Source organism: Oncorhynchus mykiss, chromosome 7 (assembly GCF_057628025.1).
Source record: "Oncorhynchus mykiss isolate SJ-2025 chromosome 7, ASM5762802v1, whole genome shotgun sequence".
Lineage (NCBI taxonomy): Eukaryota > Metazoa > Chordata > Actinopteri > Salmoniformes > Salmonidae > Oncorhynchus > Oncorhynchus mykiss.
The window spans coordinates 23,571,304-23,591,288 of NC_143028.1; the positions used below are offsets into that span (position 1 = coordinate 23,571,304).

At 41.9% G+C, this 19,985-nt stretch overlaps 2 protein-coding genes across 5 annotated transcripts in view; both read right to left on the reverse strand.

The window, feature by feature from the left end:
* The window catches only part of LOC110527604 (N-chimaerin), a 31,506-nt gene extending 20,876 nt beyond the window's left edge, over positions 1 to 10,630 (reverse strand). The window contains exons 1-7 of one of the 4 annotated variants that reach the window (XM_090240548.1): positions 10,416 to 10,615; positions 10,138 to 10,209; positions 8,758 to 8,796; positions 8,616 to 8,671; positions 7,463 to 7,605; positions 4,967 to 4,998; positions 4,745 to 4,858 (exon numbers count right to left, since the gene is read on the reverse strand). In XM_090240548.1, coding sequence (XP_090096674.1) covers positions 4,745 to 4,858; positions 4,967 to 4,998; positions 7,463 to 7,516 — 200 coding nt within the window. In that variant the 5' untranslated portion in view covers positions 7,517 to 7,605; positions 8,616 to 8,671; positions 8,758 to 8,796; positions 10,138 to 10,209; positions 10,416 to 10,615. Of the gene's footprint in view, positions 1 to 4,744; positions 4,859 to 4,966; positions 4,999 to 7,462; positions 7,606 to 8,615; positions 8,672 to 8,757; positions 8,797 to 10,137; positions 10,210 to 10,364 lie in introns of all 4 variants that reach the window. The other 3 variants (XM_090240549.1, XM_021608999.3, XM_021609000.3) reach the window with 3 other exon arrangements.
* Positions 10,631 to 12,196: 1,566 nt separating this feature from the next.
* atp5mc3b (ATP synthase membrane subunit c locus 3b) lies at positions 12,197 to 14,648 on the reverse strand. The gene is made up of 4 exons (XM_021609001.3): positions 14,572 to 14,648; positions 13,618 to 13,695; positions 13,135 to 13,325; positions 12,197 to 12,745 (listed from the first exon to the last, which is right to left on the reverse strand). Exons 1-4 carry the CDS (start codon positions 14,608 to 14,610, stop codon positions 12,631 to 12,633), a joined length of 423 nt encoding a protein of 140 aa, XP_021464676.1. The 5' UTR covers positions 14,611 to 14,648; the 3' UTR covers positions 12,197 to 12,630.
* Positions 14,649 to 19,985: the final 5,337 nt, after the last annotated feature.

Here is a 19,985-nt window from a genome sequence, read left to right on the forward strand (position 1 = left end):
TATGTTTCAGGATTCATCCAATGACATTGAGGAATATATCACCTCAGTCACCGGCTTCATCAATAAGTGCCTCGACGACATCATCCCCACAGTGACCGTACGTACGTAAATATCCCAACCAGAAGCCATGGATTACAGGCAACAGCTGCATCGAGCTAAAGGCTAGAGCTGCCGCTTCAAGGAGTGGGACACTAATCTGGACGCTTATAAGAAATCCCACTACGCCCTTAGACGAACCATCAAACAGGCAGAGTGGATTAAGATTGAATTCTACTAGACTGGTTCTGACGCTCATCAGATGATGTGGCAGGGCTTGAAAACTATCACAGACTACAAAGGGAAACACAGCCGCGAGCTGCCCAGTGACGCGAGCCTACCAGACGAGCTAAATGCCTTTCATGCTTGCATCAAGGCAAGCAACACTGAAGCATGCATAAGAGCACCAGCTGTTCCAGACGACTGTCTGGGTAGACAATGTGAACAAGACCTTTAAACAGGTCAACACTCACAAAACCACAGAGAAAGACCGATTACCAGGACATATACTCAAAGCAAGTGGCTTCACTGACATTTTGAACCTCTCCCTGACAGTCTGTAATACCTACATGTTTCAAGCAGACCACCGTAGTCCCTGTGCCCAAGGAAACGAAGGTAACCTGTCTAAGTGATTACCGCCCCATAGCACTCATGTCGGTAGCCATGAAGTTCTTTGAAAGGCTGGTCACGGCTCACATCAACAGCATCACCCCGGTGTCGTGACTGTCCTGTGAGGATCACAAATGGGTCAGCTCAGCTTGGCAAAGGCTGACAACCAACTGCCGGATTGACAGCTAACACCCGGTCATAAACTTAAAGAAGTAGTTACAGGTCTGTGAGAGCCAGAAATCTTGCTTGTTTGTAGGTGACCAAATACTTATATATGCAAAATTATTCAGCCCCTTTACTTTCAGTGCAGCAAACTCTCTCCAGAAGTTCAGTAAGGATCTCTGAATGATCCAATGTTGACCTAAATGACTAATGATAAATACAATCCACCTGTGTGTAATCAAGTCTCCGTATAAATGCACCTGCACTGTGATAGTCTCAGAGGTCCGTTAAAAGCGCAGAGAGCATCATGAAGAACAAGGAACACACCAGGCAGGTCCGAGATACTGTTGTGAAGAAGTTTAAAGCCGGATTTGGATACAAAAAGATTTCCCAAGCTTTAAACATCCCAAGGAGCACTGTGCAAGCGATAATATTGAAATGGAAGGAGTATCAGACCACTGCAAATCTACCAAGACCTGGCCGTCCCTCTAAACTTTCAGCTCATACAAGGAGAAGACTGATCAGAGATGCAGCCAAGAGGCCCATGATCACTCTGGATGAACTGCAGAGATCTACAGCTGAGGTGGGAGACTCTGTCCATAGGACAACAAATCAGTCGTATATTGCACAAATCTGGCCTTTATGGAAGAGTGGCAAGAAGAAAGCCATTTCTTAAAGATATCCATAAAAAGTGTCGTTTAAAGTTTGCCACAAGCCACCTGGGAGACACACCAAACATGTGGAAGAAGATGCTCTGGTCAGATGAAACCAAAATTGAACTTTTTGGCAACAATGCAAAACGTTATGTTTGGCGTAAAAGCAACACAGCTGAACACACCATCCCCACTGTCAAACATGGTGGTGGCAGCATCATGGTTTGGGCCTGCTTTTCTTCAGCAGGGACAGGGAAGATGGTTAAAATTGATGGGAAGATGGATGGAGCCAAATACAGGACCATTCTGGAAGAAAACCTGATGGAGTCTGCAAAAGACCTGAGACTGGGACGGAGATTTGTCTTCCGACAAGACAATGATCCAAAACATAAAGCAAAATCTACAATGGAATGGTTCAAAAATAAACATATCCAGGTGTTAGAATGGCCAAGTCAAAGTCCAGACCTGAATCCAATTGAGAATCTGTGGAAAGAACTGAAAACTGTTGTTCACAAATGCTCTCCATCCAACCTCACTGAGCTCGAGCTGTTTTGCAAGGAGGAATGGGAAAAGATGTCAGTCTCTCGATGTGCAAAACTGATAGAGACATACCCCAAGCGACTTACAGCTGTAATCGCAGCAAAAGGTGGCGCTACAAAGTATTAACTTAAGGGGGCTGAATAATTTTGCACGCCCAATTTTTCAGTTTTTGATTTGTTAAAAAAGTTTGAAATATCCAATAAATGTCGTTCCACTTCATGATCGTGTCCCACTTGTTGTTGATTCTTCACAAAAAAATACAGTTTTATATCTTTATGTTTGAAGCCTGAAATGTGGCAAAAGGTCGCAAAGTTCAAAGGGGCCGAATACTTTCGCAAGGCACTGTATTTTCCACAATAATTTGCAAATAAATTCATTAAGAATCCTACAATGTGATTTTCTGGAGAAATGTTTTTTTCTCATTTTGTCTGTCATAGTTGAAGTGTACCTATGATGGAAATTACAGGCCTCTCATCTTTTTAAGTGGGAGAACTTGCACAATTGGTGGCTGACTGAACACTTTTTTTGCCCCACTGTACTAGGCGGTATCAGAGGAAAGGCCAAAAAATTGTCAAAGACTCCAACCACCCAAGTCATTGACTGTTCTCTCTGCTACCACACGGCAAGCAGTACCGGAGCGCCAAATCTAGGACCAAAAGGCTTAACAATTTCTACCCCCAAGACACAAGACTGCTAAACAATTAATCAAATGGCCACCCGCACTATTTACATTGATGCCCACCCCCTCACCCCAAATTCATATTACACTGCTGCTACTCGCTATGTATTATCTATGCATAGTCACTTTACCCCTACCTACATGTACAAATCACCTCGACTAACTAACTACCCCCACACATTGACTGGGTAGCCCCTGTATATAGGCCCGCTATTGTTATTATAGTGTTACTTTTTATTATTTTCTACTTGGTAAATATTTTCTTAACTCTTTCTTGGACTACATTGTTGGTTAAGGGCTTGTAAGTAAGCATTTCACCTGTTGTACTTGGCGCATGTGACAAATAAAGTTTGACTTGATATGTAGGCGGTGTGTGTACGTGTGCAAGACTCAGCAAGCCTTGGAGTCACACATGAGTCTGAGCCGTCTTTGACATTTCTGAATGCGATATTCAATAATACACTACATGACCAACAGTGTGGACATACTCGAACATCTAATTTAAAAATCATTTTAATATGGAGTTGGTCCCCCCTTTACTGCTATAACAGCTTCCACTCTTCTGGGAAGGCTTTCTAGATGTTGGAACATTGCTGCGGGGACTTGCTTCCATTCAGCCACAAGAGCATTAGTGAGGTCGGGCACTGATTTAGGGCGATTAGGCCTGGCTCACAGTCGGTGTTCCAATTCCAACCCAAAGGTGTTTGATAGGGTTGAGGTCAAGGCTCTGTGCAGGCCATACAAGTTCTTCCACACAGATCAAACCATTTCTGTGTGGTCCTCCCTTCGTGCACGAGGGCATTGTCATGATGAAACAGGAAAGGGCCTTCACCAAACTGTTGCCACAAAGTTAGAAGCACAGAATTGTCTAGAATGTCATTGTATGCCATAGCGTTAGGATTTCTCTTCACTGGAACTAAGGGGACTAAAACAAACCATGAAAAACAGCCACAGACCATTATTCCTCCTCCACCAAACTTTACAGTTGGAACTATGCATTCGGGCCAGTAGCGTTCTCCTGGCATCCGCCAAACTCAGATTTGTCTGTTGGACTGCCAGATGGTGAAGCTTGATTCATCACTCCAGAGCCCGTTTCCACTGCTCCAGAGTCCAATGGCAGCAAGCTTTACAGCACACCAGCCGACGCTTGGCATAGTGCATGGTGATCTTAAGCTGGTGTGCGGCTGCTTGGCCACGGAAACCCATTTCATGAAGCTCCTGACGAACAGTTATTGTGGATGCAACTCCAGCAGAGTCAGTTTGGAACTCAGTTGTGAGCTTTGCAACCGAGGACAGGTTGTTTCACGTTCTGTGAGCGTGTGTGGCCTACCTTTTCACGGCTGAGCCGTTGTTGCTCCTAGACATTTCCACTCACAATAACAGCACTTACAGTTTACAGGGGCAGCTCTAGCAAGGCAGAAATCTCATGAACTGACTCGTTGGAAAGGTGGCATCCTATGACGGTGCCATGTAAAAGTCACTGAGCTCTTCAGTAAGGCCATTCTACAGCCAATGTTAGTCTAAGGAGATTGCATGGCTGTGTGTTCGATTTTATACACCTGCCAGCAACGGGTGAGGCGGAAATAGCCTAATCCACTAATTTGAAGGGGTGTCCACATACTTGAGTATATATGTATATATGCGTACCTAAAGGGTTCTTAAAATTCAAAATCAAATAGATAAATGATCATCTTAAAGCAATTCCATATGTTAGCTTAGTAGAACCACCCCCACCAAATGGCTTAGATGTTGAGGTTACCAGCTGAAAGGTGTTTCTTCCTCAGACACATTGGGGCGGCTGGCTTCCGGGTTAAGCCAGCAGTGTGAAGAAGCAGTGCGGCTTGGCAGGATCGTGTTTCGGAGGACGCATGGCTCTCGACCTTCAACTCTCACGAGTCCGTAGAGGAGTTGAAGTGATGGAACAAGACTAACTACCAATTGTAAATCTCAAAATTGGGGAGGAAAAAGGGGTGTAACTACAAAAAATTCTAAACTAAATCAAAAGAAGTCATGCATCGCACTGTTTGGAAAATCTATCTGTAGAAAAGGTGTGTGTGTGCCTAACCGTAGGGCCAGTGTGTAGGTCCCAGGCTGCCTCTGGCTCTCTCTGATGAGGTAACTCCCCTCTGCCACACTCAGCAGCTGGTCAGCCTCCTCTCTGGAGATCATCCCATGGTACCTGGGGAGAAGACAGAACATTGGAAATACAGATGCAGACTGGATAAAAAAAAACTACAGCAATGACTAGTTTTGTATATAAATTCTACATTGAAATAATCCAACTTACTCTCTCCCATAGTATTTGGGCCGGTTATCCACCTGAAAGCAAATAGAATATTCCATTGATAAGTAAATCAAGAAAAATAGACTTCTGGTTTTCGGATTGTGAAGGTTGGAAGGTTAACCAGAGGAGAACTAAGTCACCGCAATAGTACTTTACTTGCATCAGCTATAACACTGGGATGCATTCCGTAGGACACAACTCAACATCATGGAAGATAAAATAAAGAATGATCCACCGTATGCTACGCGACTTGACTACTGTGAAGACATATAGCAAACTTAAATAGGATCTAATGCCCACCATCTAGGTGTTTCAGAGGAAGGTCACTGGATAAGCACCATGGTCAGAGACAATGCTAGCATGCACAGGTGTCCATCAAGGGGCTGGCCAAGCCGGAATGTAATAATACTCCGTGAGACAGCTAGAATTCTTTTTTTTGCATCCCGTATCACACTCTTGCAAGCCTTTTCTCTAATATATTCAACTGGATATGAAGTGAAATGGCAGCATATATATATATATATATATTTATACAGTGGGGCAAAAAAGTATTTAGTCAGCCACCAATTGGCCACTTAAAAATATGAGAGAGGCCTGTAATTGTCATCATAGGTACACTTCAACTATGACAGACAAAATTAGAAAAAAATCCCAGAAAATCACATTGTAGGATTTTTTATGAATTTATTTGCAATTTATGGTGGAAAATAAGTATTTGGTCAATAACAAAAGTTTCTCAATACGTATTATATACCCTTTGTTGGCAATGACAGAGGTCAAATGTTTGCTGTAAGTCTTCACAAGGTTTTCACACACTGTTGCTGGTATTTTGGCCCATTCCTCCATGCAGATCTCCTCTAGAGCTGTGATGTTTTGGGGCTGTTGCTTCTTACGAAGCCACTCCTTCACTGCCCGGGCGGTGTATTTGGGATCATTGTCATGCTAAAAGACCCAGACACGTTTCATCTTCAATACCCTTGGAAGAAGGAAGGAGGTTTTCACTCAAAATCTCACGATACATGGCCCCATTCATTCTTTCCTTTAAGGGACCAGTCGTCTTTGCAGAAAAACAGCCCCAAAGCATGATGTTTCCAGTACAGCTCCCTTAACCACTGCGCCACCCGGGAGGCCCTCAAATTCTTATTTTCAATGACGGCCTAGGAGCAGTGGGTTAACTGCCTGTTCAGGGGAACAGAACGACAGATTTGTCAGCTCGGGGATTTGCTCTGGGATTTGAACTTGCAACCTTTCGGTTACTAGCCCAACACTCTAACCACTAGGCTACCCTGCCGCCCCCTCTCAATCAGAAAGATTTCTGGCTCCCAGGTGTCCTTTATACAGGTAACGAGCTGAGATTAGGAGCACACTCCTAATCTCAGTTTGTTACCTGTGTAAAATACACCTGTCCACAGAAGCAATCAATCAGATTCCAAACTCTCCACCATGGCCAAGACCAAAGAGCTCTCCAAGGATGTCAGGGACAAGATTGTAGACCTACACAAGGCTGGAATGGGCTACAAGACCATCGCCAAGCAGCTTGGTGAGAAGGTGACAACAGTTGGAAGAAACACAAAAGAACTGTCAATCTCCCTCGGCCTGGGGCTCCATGCAAGATCTCACCTCGTGGAGTTGCAATGATCATGAGAACGGTGAGAAATCAGCCCAGAACTACACGGGCGGATCTTGTCAAAGGCAGCTGGGACCATAGTCACCAAAACAATTGGTAACACACTACGCCGTGAAGGACTGAAATCCTGCCGCAAGGTCCCCCTGCTCAAGAAAGCACATATACATGCCCGTCTGAAGTTTGCCAATGAACATCTGAATGATTCAGAGGACAACTGGGTGAAAGTGTTGTGGTCAGATGAGACCAAAATGGAGCTCTTTGGCATCAACTCAACTCACCGTGTTTGGAGGAAGAGGAATACTGCCTATGACGCCAAGAACACCATCCCCACCGTCAAACATGGAGGTGGAAACATTATGTTTGGCATGCATTTTTCTGGATTTTTTTGTTATTATTCTGTCTCTCACTGTTCCAAATAAACCTATGATTAAAATTATAGACTGATAAATTTCTTTGACAGTGGGCGAACGTACAAAATCAGCAGGGGATATATATATATATATATATATATACACACACACACACACACAGTTGAAGTCTGACGTTTACATACACTTAGGTTGGAGTCATTAAAACTTGTTCAACCACTCCACAAATTTCTTGTTAGCAAACTATAGTTTTGGCAAGTCGGCTAGAACATCTACTTTGTGCATGACACAAGTAATTTTTCCAACAATTGTTTACGGACAGATTATTTCACTTATAATTCACTATATCACAATTCCAGTGGGTCAGAAGTTTACATACACTAAGTTGACTGTGCCTTTAAAAAGCTTGGAAAATTCCAGAAAAGGATGTCATGGCTTTGACATGCTAATTGACCTAATTTGAGTCAATTGGAAGTGTACCTGTGGATGTATTTCAAGGCCTACCTTCAGACTCGGTGCCTCTTTGCTTGACATCATGGGAAAATCAAAAGAAATCATCCAAGACCTCAGAAAAAAAATGGTAGTCCTCCACAAGTCTGGTTCATCCTTGGGAGCAATTTCCAAACGCCTGAAGGTACCACGTTCATCTGTGCAAACAATTGTACACAAGTATAAACACCATGGGACCACGCAGCCGTCATACCGCTCAGGAAAGAGACGCGTTCTGTCTCCTAGAGATGAGCGTACTTTGGTGAGAAAAGTGCAAATCAATCCCAGAACAACAGCAAAGGACCTTGTGAAGATGCTGGAGGACACAGATACAAAAGTATCTATATCCACAGTACTATATCGACATAACCTGAAAGGCCACTCAGCAAGGAAGAAGCCACTGCTCCAAAACCGCCATAAAAAAGCAAGACCACGGTTTGCAACTGCACATGGGGACAGAGATGGTACTTTTTGGAGAAATGTCCTCTGGAATGATGAAACAAAAATAGAACTGTTTGGCCATAATGACCATCGTTTGATGAAACAAAAATATAACTGTTTGGCCATAATGACCATCGTTATGTTTAGAGGAAAAAGGGCGAGGCTTGGAAGCCGAAGAACACCATCCCAACCGTGAAGCACGGGGGTGGCAGCATCATGTTGTGGTGGTGCTTTGCTGCAGGAGGGACTGGTGCATTTCACAAAATAGATGGCTTCATGAGGCAGGAAAATTACGTGGATATTTTGAAGCAACATCTCAAGAAATCAGTCAGGAAGTTTAAGCTTGGTTGCAAATGGGTCTTCCAAATGGACAATGACCCCAAGCATATTTCCAAAGTTGTGGCAAAATGGCTTAAGGCCAACAAAGTCAAGGTAATGGAGTGGCAAACACAAAGCCCTGACCTCAATCCTATAGAAAATGTATGGGCAGAATTCAAAAAGTGTGTGAGAGCAAGGAGGCCTACAAACCTGACTCAGTTACACCAGCTCTGTCAGGAGGAATGGGCCAAAATTCACCCAACTTATTTAGCACCTAAAGCTGCAATATGTAACTTTTGTGACCAGAACAAATTCACATAGAAATGTGAGTTATAGATCTGTTATTCTCTTTGAAAGCAAGTCAATGAGAAATTGAAAGCAAGTCAATTATTGAAAGCAAGTCAATTACCTCAGAGGTGCAGGTCAGTCGCCGTGGATGTGGTGCCTCCTGCTGGAGCTGATACACTTGTGCAAAAACAGAACACAGTCAGTAAAACATGATTACAGTGCTCCCTACAATATTTTCATCATTAGAATACATTTATACTCACGGTAAGATTTCCACACTGGCGGCCTGTATTCATCATGGTCTGAGGAAAGAAGAACATAATTTCAAGTCTTAAAAAACTTTAACATTGACACACTACCAAAAATCTTTGTTTCCTGATTGACAGTGCCTCCAGGTGGTCATTATATCACACTACACTTAAACTGTGTTGATTAAGCCACCCTGACAAATGAGATATTCTACAGATTCAGTAACAGACAATATATTTTTGACCCCAAACAAATGATTACATTAGCGGGCCTTCAGCACATCTGAATTGCCTTGAAGCATAATACAGGGTCACTCATTTTAGGCTAGACGCAAGATACTATGCAACTAGCCTAATCAACAATACCAAACTAATGCTGTGGGGAAATTAGCATTTTATGCAAATTCAGAATAAATCTAACATTGTTATTAGCTTAGGCTTATTGTACTTGAGAAGTTCTCAATACATTAAAACATTTATACATTATGGTGCCAAGCCAAACTGTTTTATGAGGACTTTACTTTTCACACATCCGCCATTGTTGATATGGTCGCTGTCTCCACTCGTAGCAACATATCCTTACAACAACAAAAAATGCCACTGTTCTATACTTAACCGTAGCACATGCAGTTTGGGTCGACACCATTGTGTAGGATAGCTTTAAAGAGAGCTACTACTTACTACTGACAAATATTTAAATTAGGCTACTACAAGGATGTTCTGACCCTCAAATAGCTATTGCACTACATAGGACTGCAGACTGTGCTTTCAATCACACCATGAAAGGACTCTGACAGAATACACTGGATATCTGTCCCAAAGCACAGAGCTTCCAGTCTCATCCCCTACAGCCTGGAAGTTAGCTCGATCTTAAACTTGAAATGCACGTAATTTCCAGCCCCCTAACCGTTCTGTATGTATTTTCTCTCCCTCTCCTAGTTCAAAAGTTACAGATATGTCAATGTTTTTTGTTTAATGCAAAAAAAAAAAGGCAATAGACTGTAGTCTACTATTCCACCTCATGAAAAGTCTTGTGATACCCTTTGGTGATGAAGGGGTTTTAACATGGCTTAAAACGCTATAATACATGAACGTTGACAAATGACTTAAATAAACTGTTAGTTAGCTAGCTTTAGCTATCGAACATCGTATCTACAAATCTGATGACACAAAATACGGTGTTTCTATCCCGTGCGAAAGAACTCTACAGGCCTCCCGACAAGGCCAAAAAAAAGCTGGCTAGATGGACAAACACAGATCACATTTCTATAGCAAAACATTTACATATCTGTCACATGCATTACTAGGAAGCTGGCGTTAGAGCTGGTATTGGAACTAGCGAGGTATCAAACTGACAGAAAGGAACAGTTAGCTAGCTAACGTTAGTTAACTTACCAAAGACATTTAGAGCCATTCTTGGTGCGATAACTGATGCGCAATATGACTATTTCCACCGCCGTTAGAAAGCTGATAAGGGGAATACAGTGAATAAATATTATTTTGCGAGAAAACATTCAGCAACTAGGAAAAATGTTGAAAACTGTATCAAAGTGTTTATACTACAATAACAGAGCCAGTCCAGGCTAGATAGCGTTGGACACTAAGTTAACGCGTTTGCTCACACTGAGTCACCGCTAGTAGTACCGCCGACTTCATGACAAAAATAAACAAACCTAAGGAATGGGAACAGGCGTAGATGCAAACATGCATTTATCTACAGTGAGGGTAAAGCCAATATGTAATCTATCCGGTTGCATATGCATGCATATAGCTAATATAATTGATCCCAACAAACATCGTATCTATTTTCTATAACGAAGTCGCCATCTTGTGATGGCCGTAGTTTTACCATGGTTACCATGTGACGCTGCTCAGAAAAGGATGGGGCAGGGTTGGTGCTATCCGGGATCCTTAGGGTGTCCCTACCCGTAACTATTTTAAATTTCAATTTGGGAAGTCCCAAGGATCCCGGAAAGCCCCAAGGATCCCGGAAAGCATGGACCGGTGCAGCAGCAATCCAGTTAAATCACCATGTTAGAAGGATGAGAGAATCCATACATCTGATTAGATTAATATACCGTTGAGATGTCCTTGTAATTTCGTTCCGTTTTTTTTGGGACATCCTAAATGGAAATCTTAACTGCAAATGCGGCTCTGCAAGTAGGCCTAGTACAGGCAATGTTTGAGCTAACGATTCATAAATCCTGCAGTCCAAAGGTAAGACCACTACTTGTGCCACTAGTCATACACACGTACACATGGATTGTGTGTTGTAGATATGTGGTAGTAGAGTAGCGGCCTGATGGCCCATACCTAATATGTTGTGAATGTATTGTAATGTTTATTTTTTACAACTGCCTTAATTTTGCTGGACCCCGGGAAGAGTAGCTGCTTCCTTGGCAGCAGCTAATGGGGATTTATAATAAATAGAAATACAAAATACCTATTCTATCATGGAAGGTGTGTGTGCTACCAACTTGATCTTGTAGGGTCATGAGAAGGAGCACATCCAGATAAAGCCCAGGCCTTGTGCCAGGCACCATAATAGTAATTTATTACACATGTAGGCTGTACTTGGCAGCTATAGCGTAATTACATACATAGCACATAAGTAATTAAACAGTTAAAAATCAAGATGGGAGCAGAAGCAGTTTGTTTTTGGTAGTGTCAATGGGCTGAGCAGTGGGAGGCAGCATTCACAGGAATGAAAAAATAAGGTCACAGCAAGGGGGGGGGGTCATTGGTCAGAATCAGACAGGTCCAAAGCCATTAGCAGCACACTGCACTGTCCACTCACATACAACCAGTTGCATTATTCCCTCCCCCCTCTTAAAGCATCCTCCTCGCATTAGCACCAAGTCAACTATGCTCCAACAAAGGCTATCCCACTATTACAAAGCAATGCATAGTGTGAGAAATAATGGAGGGTCAATTCAAAAGCCCAGGCACTGCACAGGATCCAAACTCTGTGTTTTGTATTCAATATAGAAAGTGAAATTCAATGGACCCAAACTGTTTCAATTTAGCATGCAGATTAAATTAAATAGCCAATGTTAGATCATCTCTGCTATGAATGTTTTAACTACCGGTATCAATAAATAATATCTGCTCATGACAACCAAAATGCTTACTTAGCGCTATGAAGTTTATAATCTCAAAATGCAAGAGATTGGAAGTGTCTATTCAATTGTAATCCAACAGCTGAACTAAATCTCACCCCAAATCTAAAATATCTTCAAGATCAAGCGAAATGTATGGCTTTTGGGGTGAAGTTTGCCCTAGGTAAAGAGCTCAGATCAGCTTCCCCAATCCTAATGCAAAACTGACCCAATATCAGCATCTATTGGCAACTTTAACATATATTAAATGGCTGTTCTAAAAAAAATTAATGCAAAGCAGAGTCAAGTTGATCATTTTTCATGGAATAGCAAAAGAGGACATTGTATTACACCAGTGAAAGATGACTTCAGTATTTATTACAATTAAGAAAAGCATATGATAACCAAAAGTACAGTAAAAATGTACTTAAACTCACTTGATTGCAATCAACCTGCAGTTAACATACCTATATGCTTTGTTTTGAGCTGAAGGGCACACACTAGAGAAATGCATTTGTTAATCCAAAATCTGGTGTTCCTTTGAAAATGTTTTGCAGGGAAGTGGGGCTACACACAAAATAACTAAACCATTTTAAAGTGAAATACATGCATTTAATTCTGTAATTGGTTACATTTTTACAATACATGCCTTTTCTTTTGTCAGCCTTCAACAAAAACTTGGAAAATGTACAATTCTATGACCAACACTGAACAATTTGGGTTGCTCGAGTAAAATAGGTAGCCACAGCTGTGGTTTCAAAATCATGATCACCATCTGCAGTAGACCTATTTACATGGCAAACAGGATCAGGAAAGCAACCATCAAGCAGAACAGACCCATGGCTTCAGACAGGGCAAATCCCAGGATAGCATAGGAGAAAAGCTGCTGCTTTAGGGAAGGGTTCCTGGGGAGAAAAAAATAAAATAATTGCTAGTGCCATGAATCAAAACTGTGGGAGAGACTTGCAGCCATAGCGATTGTTTACCATTTTCACAAACATTGTAAAAAAAAAAAAAAAAAGATTCACATAAAGGGCATAAAGTAGGGCACCATATTTATAAAAATATATATATAAAAAATGTTTTAACCTTTATTTAACTAGGCAAGTCAGTTAAGAACAAATTTTTATTTTCAATGACGGCCTAGGAACAGTGGGTTAACTGCCTGTTCAGGTTGCAGAACGACAGATTTGTACCTTGTCAGCTCTGGGATTTGAACCTTCCGGTTACTAGTCCAACGCGCTAACAACTAGGCTACCCTGCCGCCCCAATATCTACTAATGGCAATATTTACCTTGCATAGCCGATGATAAGGCTGCCGAACACAGTCCCGATTCCAGCACCAGAACCAGCCACTCCAACTGTGGCAGCTCCAGCGCCGATGAACTTGGCTGCTGTGTCAATGTCTCTGCTCACAGCACTAGTCTGGAAACCCCGCAGTGCTACCTGAGAAAAGGCACTCTGTGGCACAAAGTCAGTGCTAGCCTGGGAGCAACAAATAAAAAGTCACAAAAAAATTATGAACCAATTGATCATAAAAACAGCTTGAAGATAAATATTACAATAATTTATGATTAAGACAACACTTAAATCATTGCAGAGGGGTCCAATAAAATTTGGAAGAGAGCAGAGGGCTGTTTCCTTATCATTTCTATCAGCAACATTTTACCTAAGGAAAAAAATCTAGACTAAAAGGTAGCATCAGTTGTCCATAGAAGTTTGTGTTGTTCCTCAGGGTAAGGGCGCTAAGGGGTAAAGGGGGCAGGTAGACACTCACCTCTCCTGTTCTGACATCCGGCCGGGAAAGCACAGACGCAGAGAGAGGTCTGTATAATGCCCTGGATCCAGCACGGACCTGCACATTTTAAAAAAATGGTATACGTTAAGTGATGCAACTTCCATAACATTATTGTAACTTGATTATAAACACACCACTACAAAAAGAAATAACATTTGTTAACAGTCGCAAGGGGACACATGGCCAAATCATATGTACATCACCACTGACCAACTGTACAAGTCAGATGTGGGCAGTACAACAAGTAACTAGTAGCTTGCTACATACTACTAGCAAGCTACAGAGCCCCCCTCCCACACACACTGAGGAGAATGTGCTGTTAAACATGACAAATGCATGGAAGCACTGCAGTGTTTAGTTCCAAATATCTGCCTCTACTGAACCAGCCCTTGCAGATGTCCTAGACGACCTACTCAGAGGGCATTATGGAGTGGATCAATATGTAGTGCCATGGCCCAAAATACACAAACGCCAAACTGGCAAAGGGCACAACTAGGATTGACATTACTAGTAGCAAATGCACATAGCCAAATGAAAGCAGTCTTTGCTGCTTTATTTCTGCATGACCTTGAAATTACAAGTCTCATTGGCTCATTCGAAAGCTAACGAGCGATGGTTAGTAACCTAACGTAAGCATAGCTAAAGCTGGCAACCTAGCTTAGGTGACAAGAGTTAACGTTATTTTCTAAGAGCAGGTTTAACAATTATTATAATTATTTTTAAAGGTTAGCTAGCTACGTTGATTTCAATTACATTTCAAGCCAAGTTACTTACAATTCAGTGTGCACAATTGCATGCACTGAAACGTTACAGCAGTTCCTAAGTCACAAATAAGTATAAATTCAGCAGGCCCATCTAACTTGCCTAGTTAACATTATGCTATGCATAGCTATGCTATGACAACTTATATGCATCATTACTTTCACAACTCACCAGTGCAGGCGTAGAGACGAACTTCGCACAGGCGTACATATTAGTTTAATGTGTTGACTGATCAAATCAACTAGACGAGTCACCTGGTTTTGTCAAAAAAAAGAGAGAACAGTCGCTAAGGTCAATGATAATTTCACTACAAATTCAAAGATACAGCGAATCCATGAAAACGATTAACGTTATGTGCAAAACAACTGTATTCACATAAATTATGTGTCGGTGTGGGATCAAAAAGACTTTAGATGGAAGATGAAAATGGATTGTTAAAATGTTTCAGCGTAGATCCCCATTTGCCTCCCCTTCACTTACCGGCTGCAGAGGTCGAAGCGCTGAGGAACAACTGCGCATGCCCGAAACCGTATTTAATCATATTCCCGGATGACGGGTTTACGACATCAGACCTCATTCCTTAGCTAGCACCTTTGTTAGAATATTGGAAAGAAAAATAGTACAATCACAGCGTATTCAATATTGTTCCTATCAACCATATATGTTTCTATTTATCAATCAAATATCTATTGTATTCGTTTCAATGACAATGTGACATATTTTAATCATGCTACTAGTGATAATAAACTCATAAACGCAGGGTGATAGTAGGGCACACTCAAAAGGGTTTATTTCTACTTGTGTGAGTGCCACACTGTTCACCAATGATGTTGAACTGCTATTTTTTTCATTCTCTGTGAATGTATGTATCAGTTTTACCCCACATATTTGTTTTAACCCCAAAATATTTTTTAATTCTAGTTTTCCTGTTCTTTAGCCTTTTGTTGTATTCATATATGGACAGTGTCATCCTTTTCAAATGTTCTCTTGTCTATTACATTTTTTTAAAATATATAAAACCATGAATTTATTTATTGAGTTTGGTTTTGCACTATAGCAGATCATATACAACTTGATCCATCTCCAGCAGAGGGGGATGTGGTGTAAACCTGTGTGATGTAGTGGCAGCTAGGCAAGGTATCATTCCAGCCATACTGGCCCAATCCCAATGTCAAACCTCAACCTTAACGCTCTGTGCACTTCAGTGATCTGAGAAGGTTTGACAGGTGTTAGCAATATGGCATTAAATCCAACTAGCCTATCTGAAGCCTAGGTGGAGCTATTACCATACCTATGCCATGTCCTTTCAGATCTCCAATCTGCACAGGGAGTAGGGCAGTGGTAGGAATGCATAGTATTCAACTCTTACACTACGAGGTCCGGAGCCTGCTTGTTTTCTGTTATACCTGATAATTCATTGCACACACCTAGTGTCCCAGGCCTACATCAGTCCCTGATTAGAGGGGAAAAATTTAAAAATGCAGTCGAACTGGCTTCGAGGTCCAGAGTTGATTTTAAAGGCCGTAGGGTCTTATGATTAAAATTGAGATTGGGCCACTGTGTAGACACATGCACACATGTGCGCACACACATACACACACACACACACACACACACACACACACACACACACACACACACACACACACACACACACACACACACAAAAAAAACATATGACCAGCTTAAAAAAAAGAGTTGGATTAACATTCCTTGTCCATTAAATGAATGGTATGTTAGAGATGAGAGCAAAATAATGATGTGTGTGTAAACTACTATTTTCATGTCCTACCTCCCTCAAAGATCTGTCTTTGTGTGTTTGTCTGGGTATGTGAGGGAATGACAGGGGCGAACAGACATGCAATGATTGGTTCATAGACAGGGTCTCTACCTATGTCTTCAAGGACATGTAGATGTAGCCTAGCTAAATTCCCAATCTGACCCTCATACCATCATGGCCACCTAATCTTTCACAGCTTCCAATTGGCTCATTCATCCCCCTTCCTCTCCCCTGTAACTGTTCCCTAGGTTGCTGTAAATCAGAATGTGTTCTCAGTCAACTTACCAGGTAAAATAAAGGTTGAGTGAAACATTTAAATAAAGATATTATGCTGCATCGCCAAGGTTCTTAAATAACGGCAGTCTGAAGCTGATTAAAAGGCTTGGAGATGTATCATTAATGTATTGTGCTTGACCTTTTCTTCACATCAATATGACATTTAAATATCTAAACACATGCTTGGAAATTCACAAATGTGGACAATATACAGTAATTGTATTTGCATTTATTATGGATCCCCATTCATTTTCATGGGGTCCTTCAAAATTAAGGCAGTTATACAATTTTAAAAACTTTACTCTACATTAATTACAGAATTCACAACACAATAAGTGTGTGCCCTCAGGCCTCTACTCCAATACCACATATCTACAACGCAAAATCCATGTGTACATGTGTGTATAGTGCGTATGTTATCATGTGTGTGTATGCATGTGTCTGTGTCTATGTTTGTGTTGCTTCACAGTCCCCACTCTTCCATAAGTTGTATTTTTACCTGCTTTTTAACTCTGATTCTACTGCTTGCATCAGTTACCTGGTGTGGAACAGAGTTCCATGTAGTCATGGCTCTATGTAGTACTGTGAGCCTCCCATAGTTTGTTCTGGACTTTGGAACTTTGAAGAGACCACTGGTGGCATGCCTTGATGGGCATGCATGGGTGTCCAAGCTGTGTGCTAGTATTTTAAACAGACAGCTCAGTACATTCAGCTTGTCAACACCTCTTACAAAAACAAGTAATGATGAAGTCAATCTCTCTTCCACTTTGAGCCATGAGAGATTGACATGCATGCCATTAATGTTAGTTCTCCGTGTACTTTTAAGGGCCAGTCATGCTGCCCTGTTCTGAGCCAACTGTAATTTTCCCAAGTCCCTCTTTGTGGCACTTGACCACACGACTGAACAGTAGTCTAGGTGTGACAACATTTTGACCTGTAGGACCTGCCTAGTTGATAGTGTTGTTAAGAAGGTGATAGTTTACAATCCAGGGTTACTCCAGGCAGTTTAGTCACCTCAACTTGCTCAATTTCCACATTATTCATTACGAGATGTAGTTGAGGTTTAGGGTTTAGTGAATGATTTGTACCAAATACAATGCTTTTAGTTTTGGAAATATTTAGGACTAACTTATTCTTTGCTACCTATCCCGAAACTAACTGCAGCTCTTTGTTAAGTGTTGCAGTCATTTCAGTCGCTGTAGTAGCTGACGTGTATGGTGTTGAGTCATCCGCATACATAGACACACTGGCCTTGCTCAAAGACAGTGAAATGTAGTTAGTAAACATTGAAAATCCGAGAGACAGCATACTTAAATTCACACAGGACACCGGATAAGACAGGAGAAGTACTCCAGATATAACAAACTGACCCTAGCCCCCCGACACATAAACTACTGCAGCATAAATACTGGAGGCTGAGACAGGAGGGGTCAGGAGACACTGTGGCCCCATCCGATGATACCCACGGACGGGGCCAAACAGGAAGGATATAACCCCACCCACTTTAGCCAAAGCACAGCCCCCACACCACTAGAGGGATATCTTCAACCACCAACTTACCATCCTGAGACAAGGCCGAGTATAACCCACAAAGATCTCCGCCACGGCACAACCCAAGGAGGGGCGCCAACCCAGACAGGAAGATCACATCAGTGACTCAACCCACTCAAGTGACGCACCCCTCTTAGGGACGGCATGAAAGAGCACCAGTAAACCAGTGACTCAGCCCCTGTAATAGGGTTAGAGGCAGAGAATCCCAGTGGAAAGAGGGGAACCGGCCAGGCAGAGACAGCAAGGGTGGTTCGTTGCTCCAGAGCCTTTCCGTTCACTTTCACACTCCCGGGCCAGACTACACTCAATCCTTTGACCCACTGAAGAGATGAGTCTTCAGATAAGACTTAAAGGTTGAGACCGATTTTACGTCTCTCACATGGGTAGGCAGACCATTCCATAAAAATTGAGCTCTATAGGAGAAAGCCCTGCTTCCAGCTGTTTGCTTAGAAATTCTAGGGATAATTAGGAGGCCTGCGTCTTCTGACCGTAGCGTACGTGTAGGTATGTACGGCAGGACCAAATCAGAGAGATAGGTAGGAGCAAGCCCAAGTAATGCTTTGTAGTTTAGCAGGAAAACCTTCAAATCAGCCCTTGCCTTGACAGTATGCCAGCGTAGGGAGGCTAGCCCTGGAGTAATATGATCAAATTTTTTGGTTGTAGTCAGGATTCTAGCAGCCGTATTTAGTACTAACTGAAGTTTATTTAGTGCTTTATCCGGGTAGCCGGAAAGTAGAGCATTGCAGTAGTCTAACCAAGAAGTAACAAAAGCATGGATTCATTTTTCTGCATCATTTTTGGACAGAAAGTTTCTGATTTTTGCAATGTTACGTAGATGGAAATAAGCTGTCCTTGAAACAGTCTTGATATGTTCGTCAAAAGAGAGATCAGGGTTCAGAGTAACGCCGAGGTCCTTCACAGTTTTATTTGAGACGACAGTACAACCATTAAGATTAATTGTCAGATTCAACAGAAGATCTCTTTGTTTCTAGAACAAGCATCTCTGTTTTGTCCGAGTTTAAAAGTAGAAAGTTTGCAGCCATCCACTTCCTTATGTCTGAAACACAGGCTTCTAGCGGAGGAAATTTTGGGGCTTCACCATGTTTCATTGAAATGTACATCTGTGTGTCATCCGCATAGCAGTGAAGGTTAAGATTATGTTTTCGAATGACATCCCCAAGAGGTAAAATATATAGTGAAAACAATAGTGGTCCTAAAATGGAACCTTGCGGAACACCGACATTTACAGTTGATTTGTCAGAGGACAAACCATTCACAGAGACAAACGGATATCTTTCCGACAGATAAGATCTAAACCAGGCCAGAACTTGTCCGTGTAGACCAATTTGGGTTTCCAATCTCTCCAAAAGAATGTGGTGATCGATGGTATCAGAAGCAACACTAAGGTCTAGGAGCACGAGGACAGATGCAGAGCCTCGGTCTGACACCATTAATAGGTAATGTACCACCTTTACAAGTGCAGTCTCAGTGCTATGATGGGGTCTAAAACCAGATTGAAGCATTTCGTATACATTGTTTGTCTTCAGGAAGACAGTGAGTTGTTGCGCAACAGCCTTTTCTAAAATGTTTGAGACGAATGGAAGATTCAATATAGGCCGATAGTTTTTTATATTTTCTGGGTCAAGGTTTGGCTTTTTCAAGCGAGGCTTTATTACTGCCACTTTTAGTGAGTTTGGTACACATCCGGTGGATAGAGAGCCATTTATTATGTTCAACATAGGAGGGCCAAGCACAGAAAGCAGCTCTTTCTGTCGTTTAGTTGGAATGGGGTCCAGTATGCAGCTTGAAGGTTTAGAGGCCATGATTATTTTCATCATTGTGTCAAGAGATATAGTACTAAAACATTTGAGTGTCTCTCTTGATCCTAGGTCCTGGCAAAGTTGTGCAGACTCAGGACAACTGAGCTTTGAAGGAATACGCAGATTTAAAGAGGGGTCCGTAATTTGCTTTCTAATAA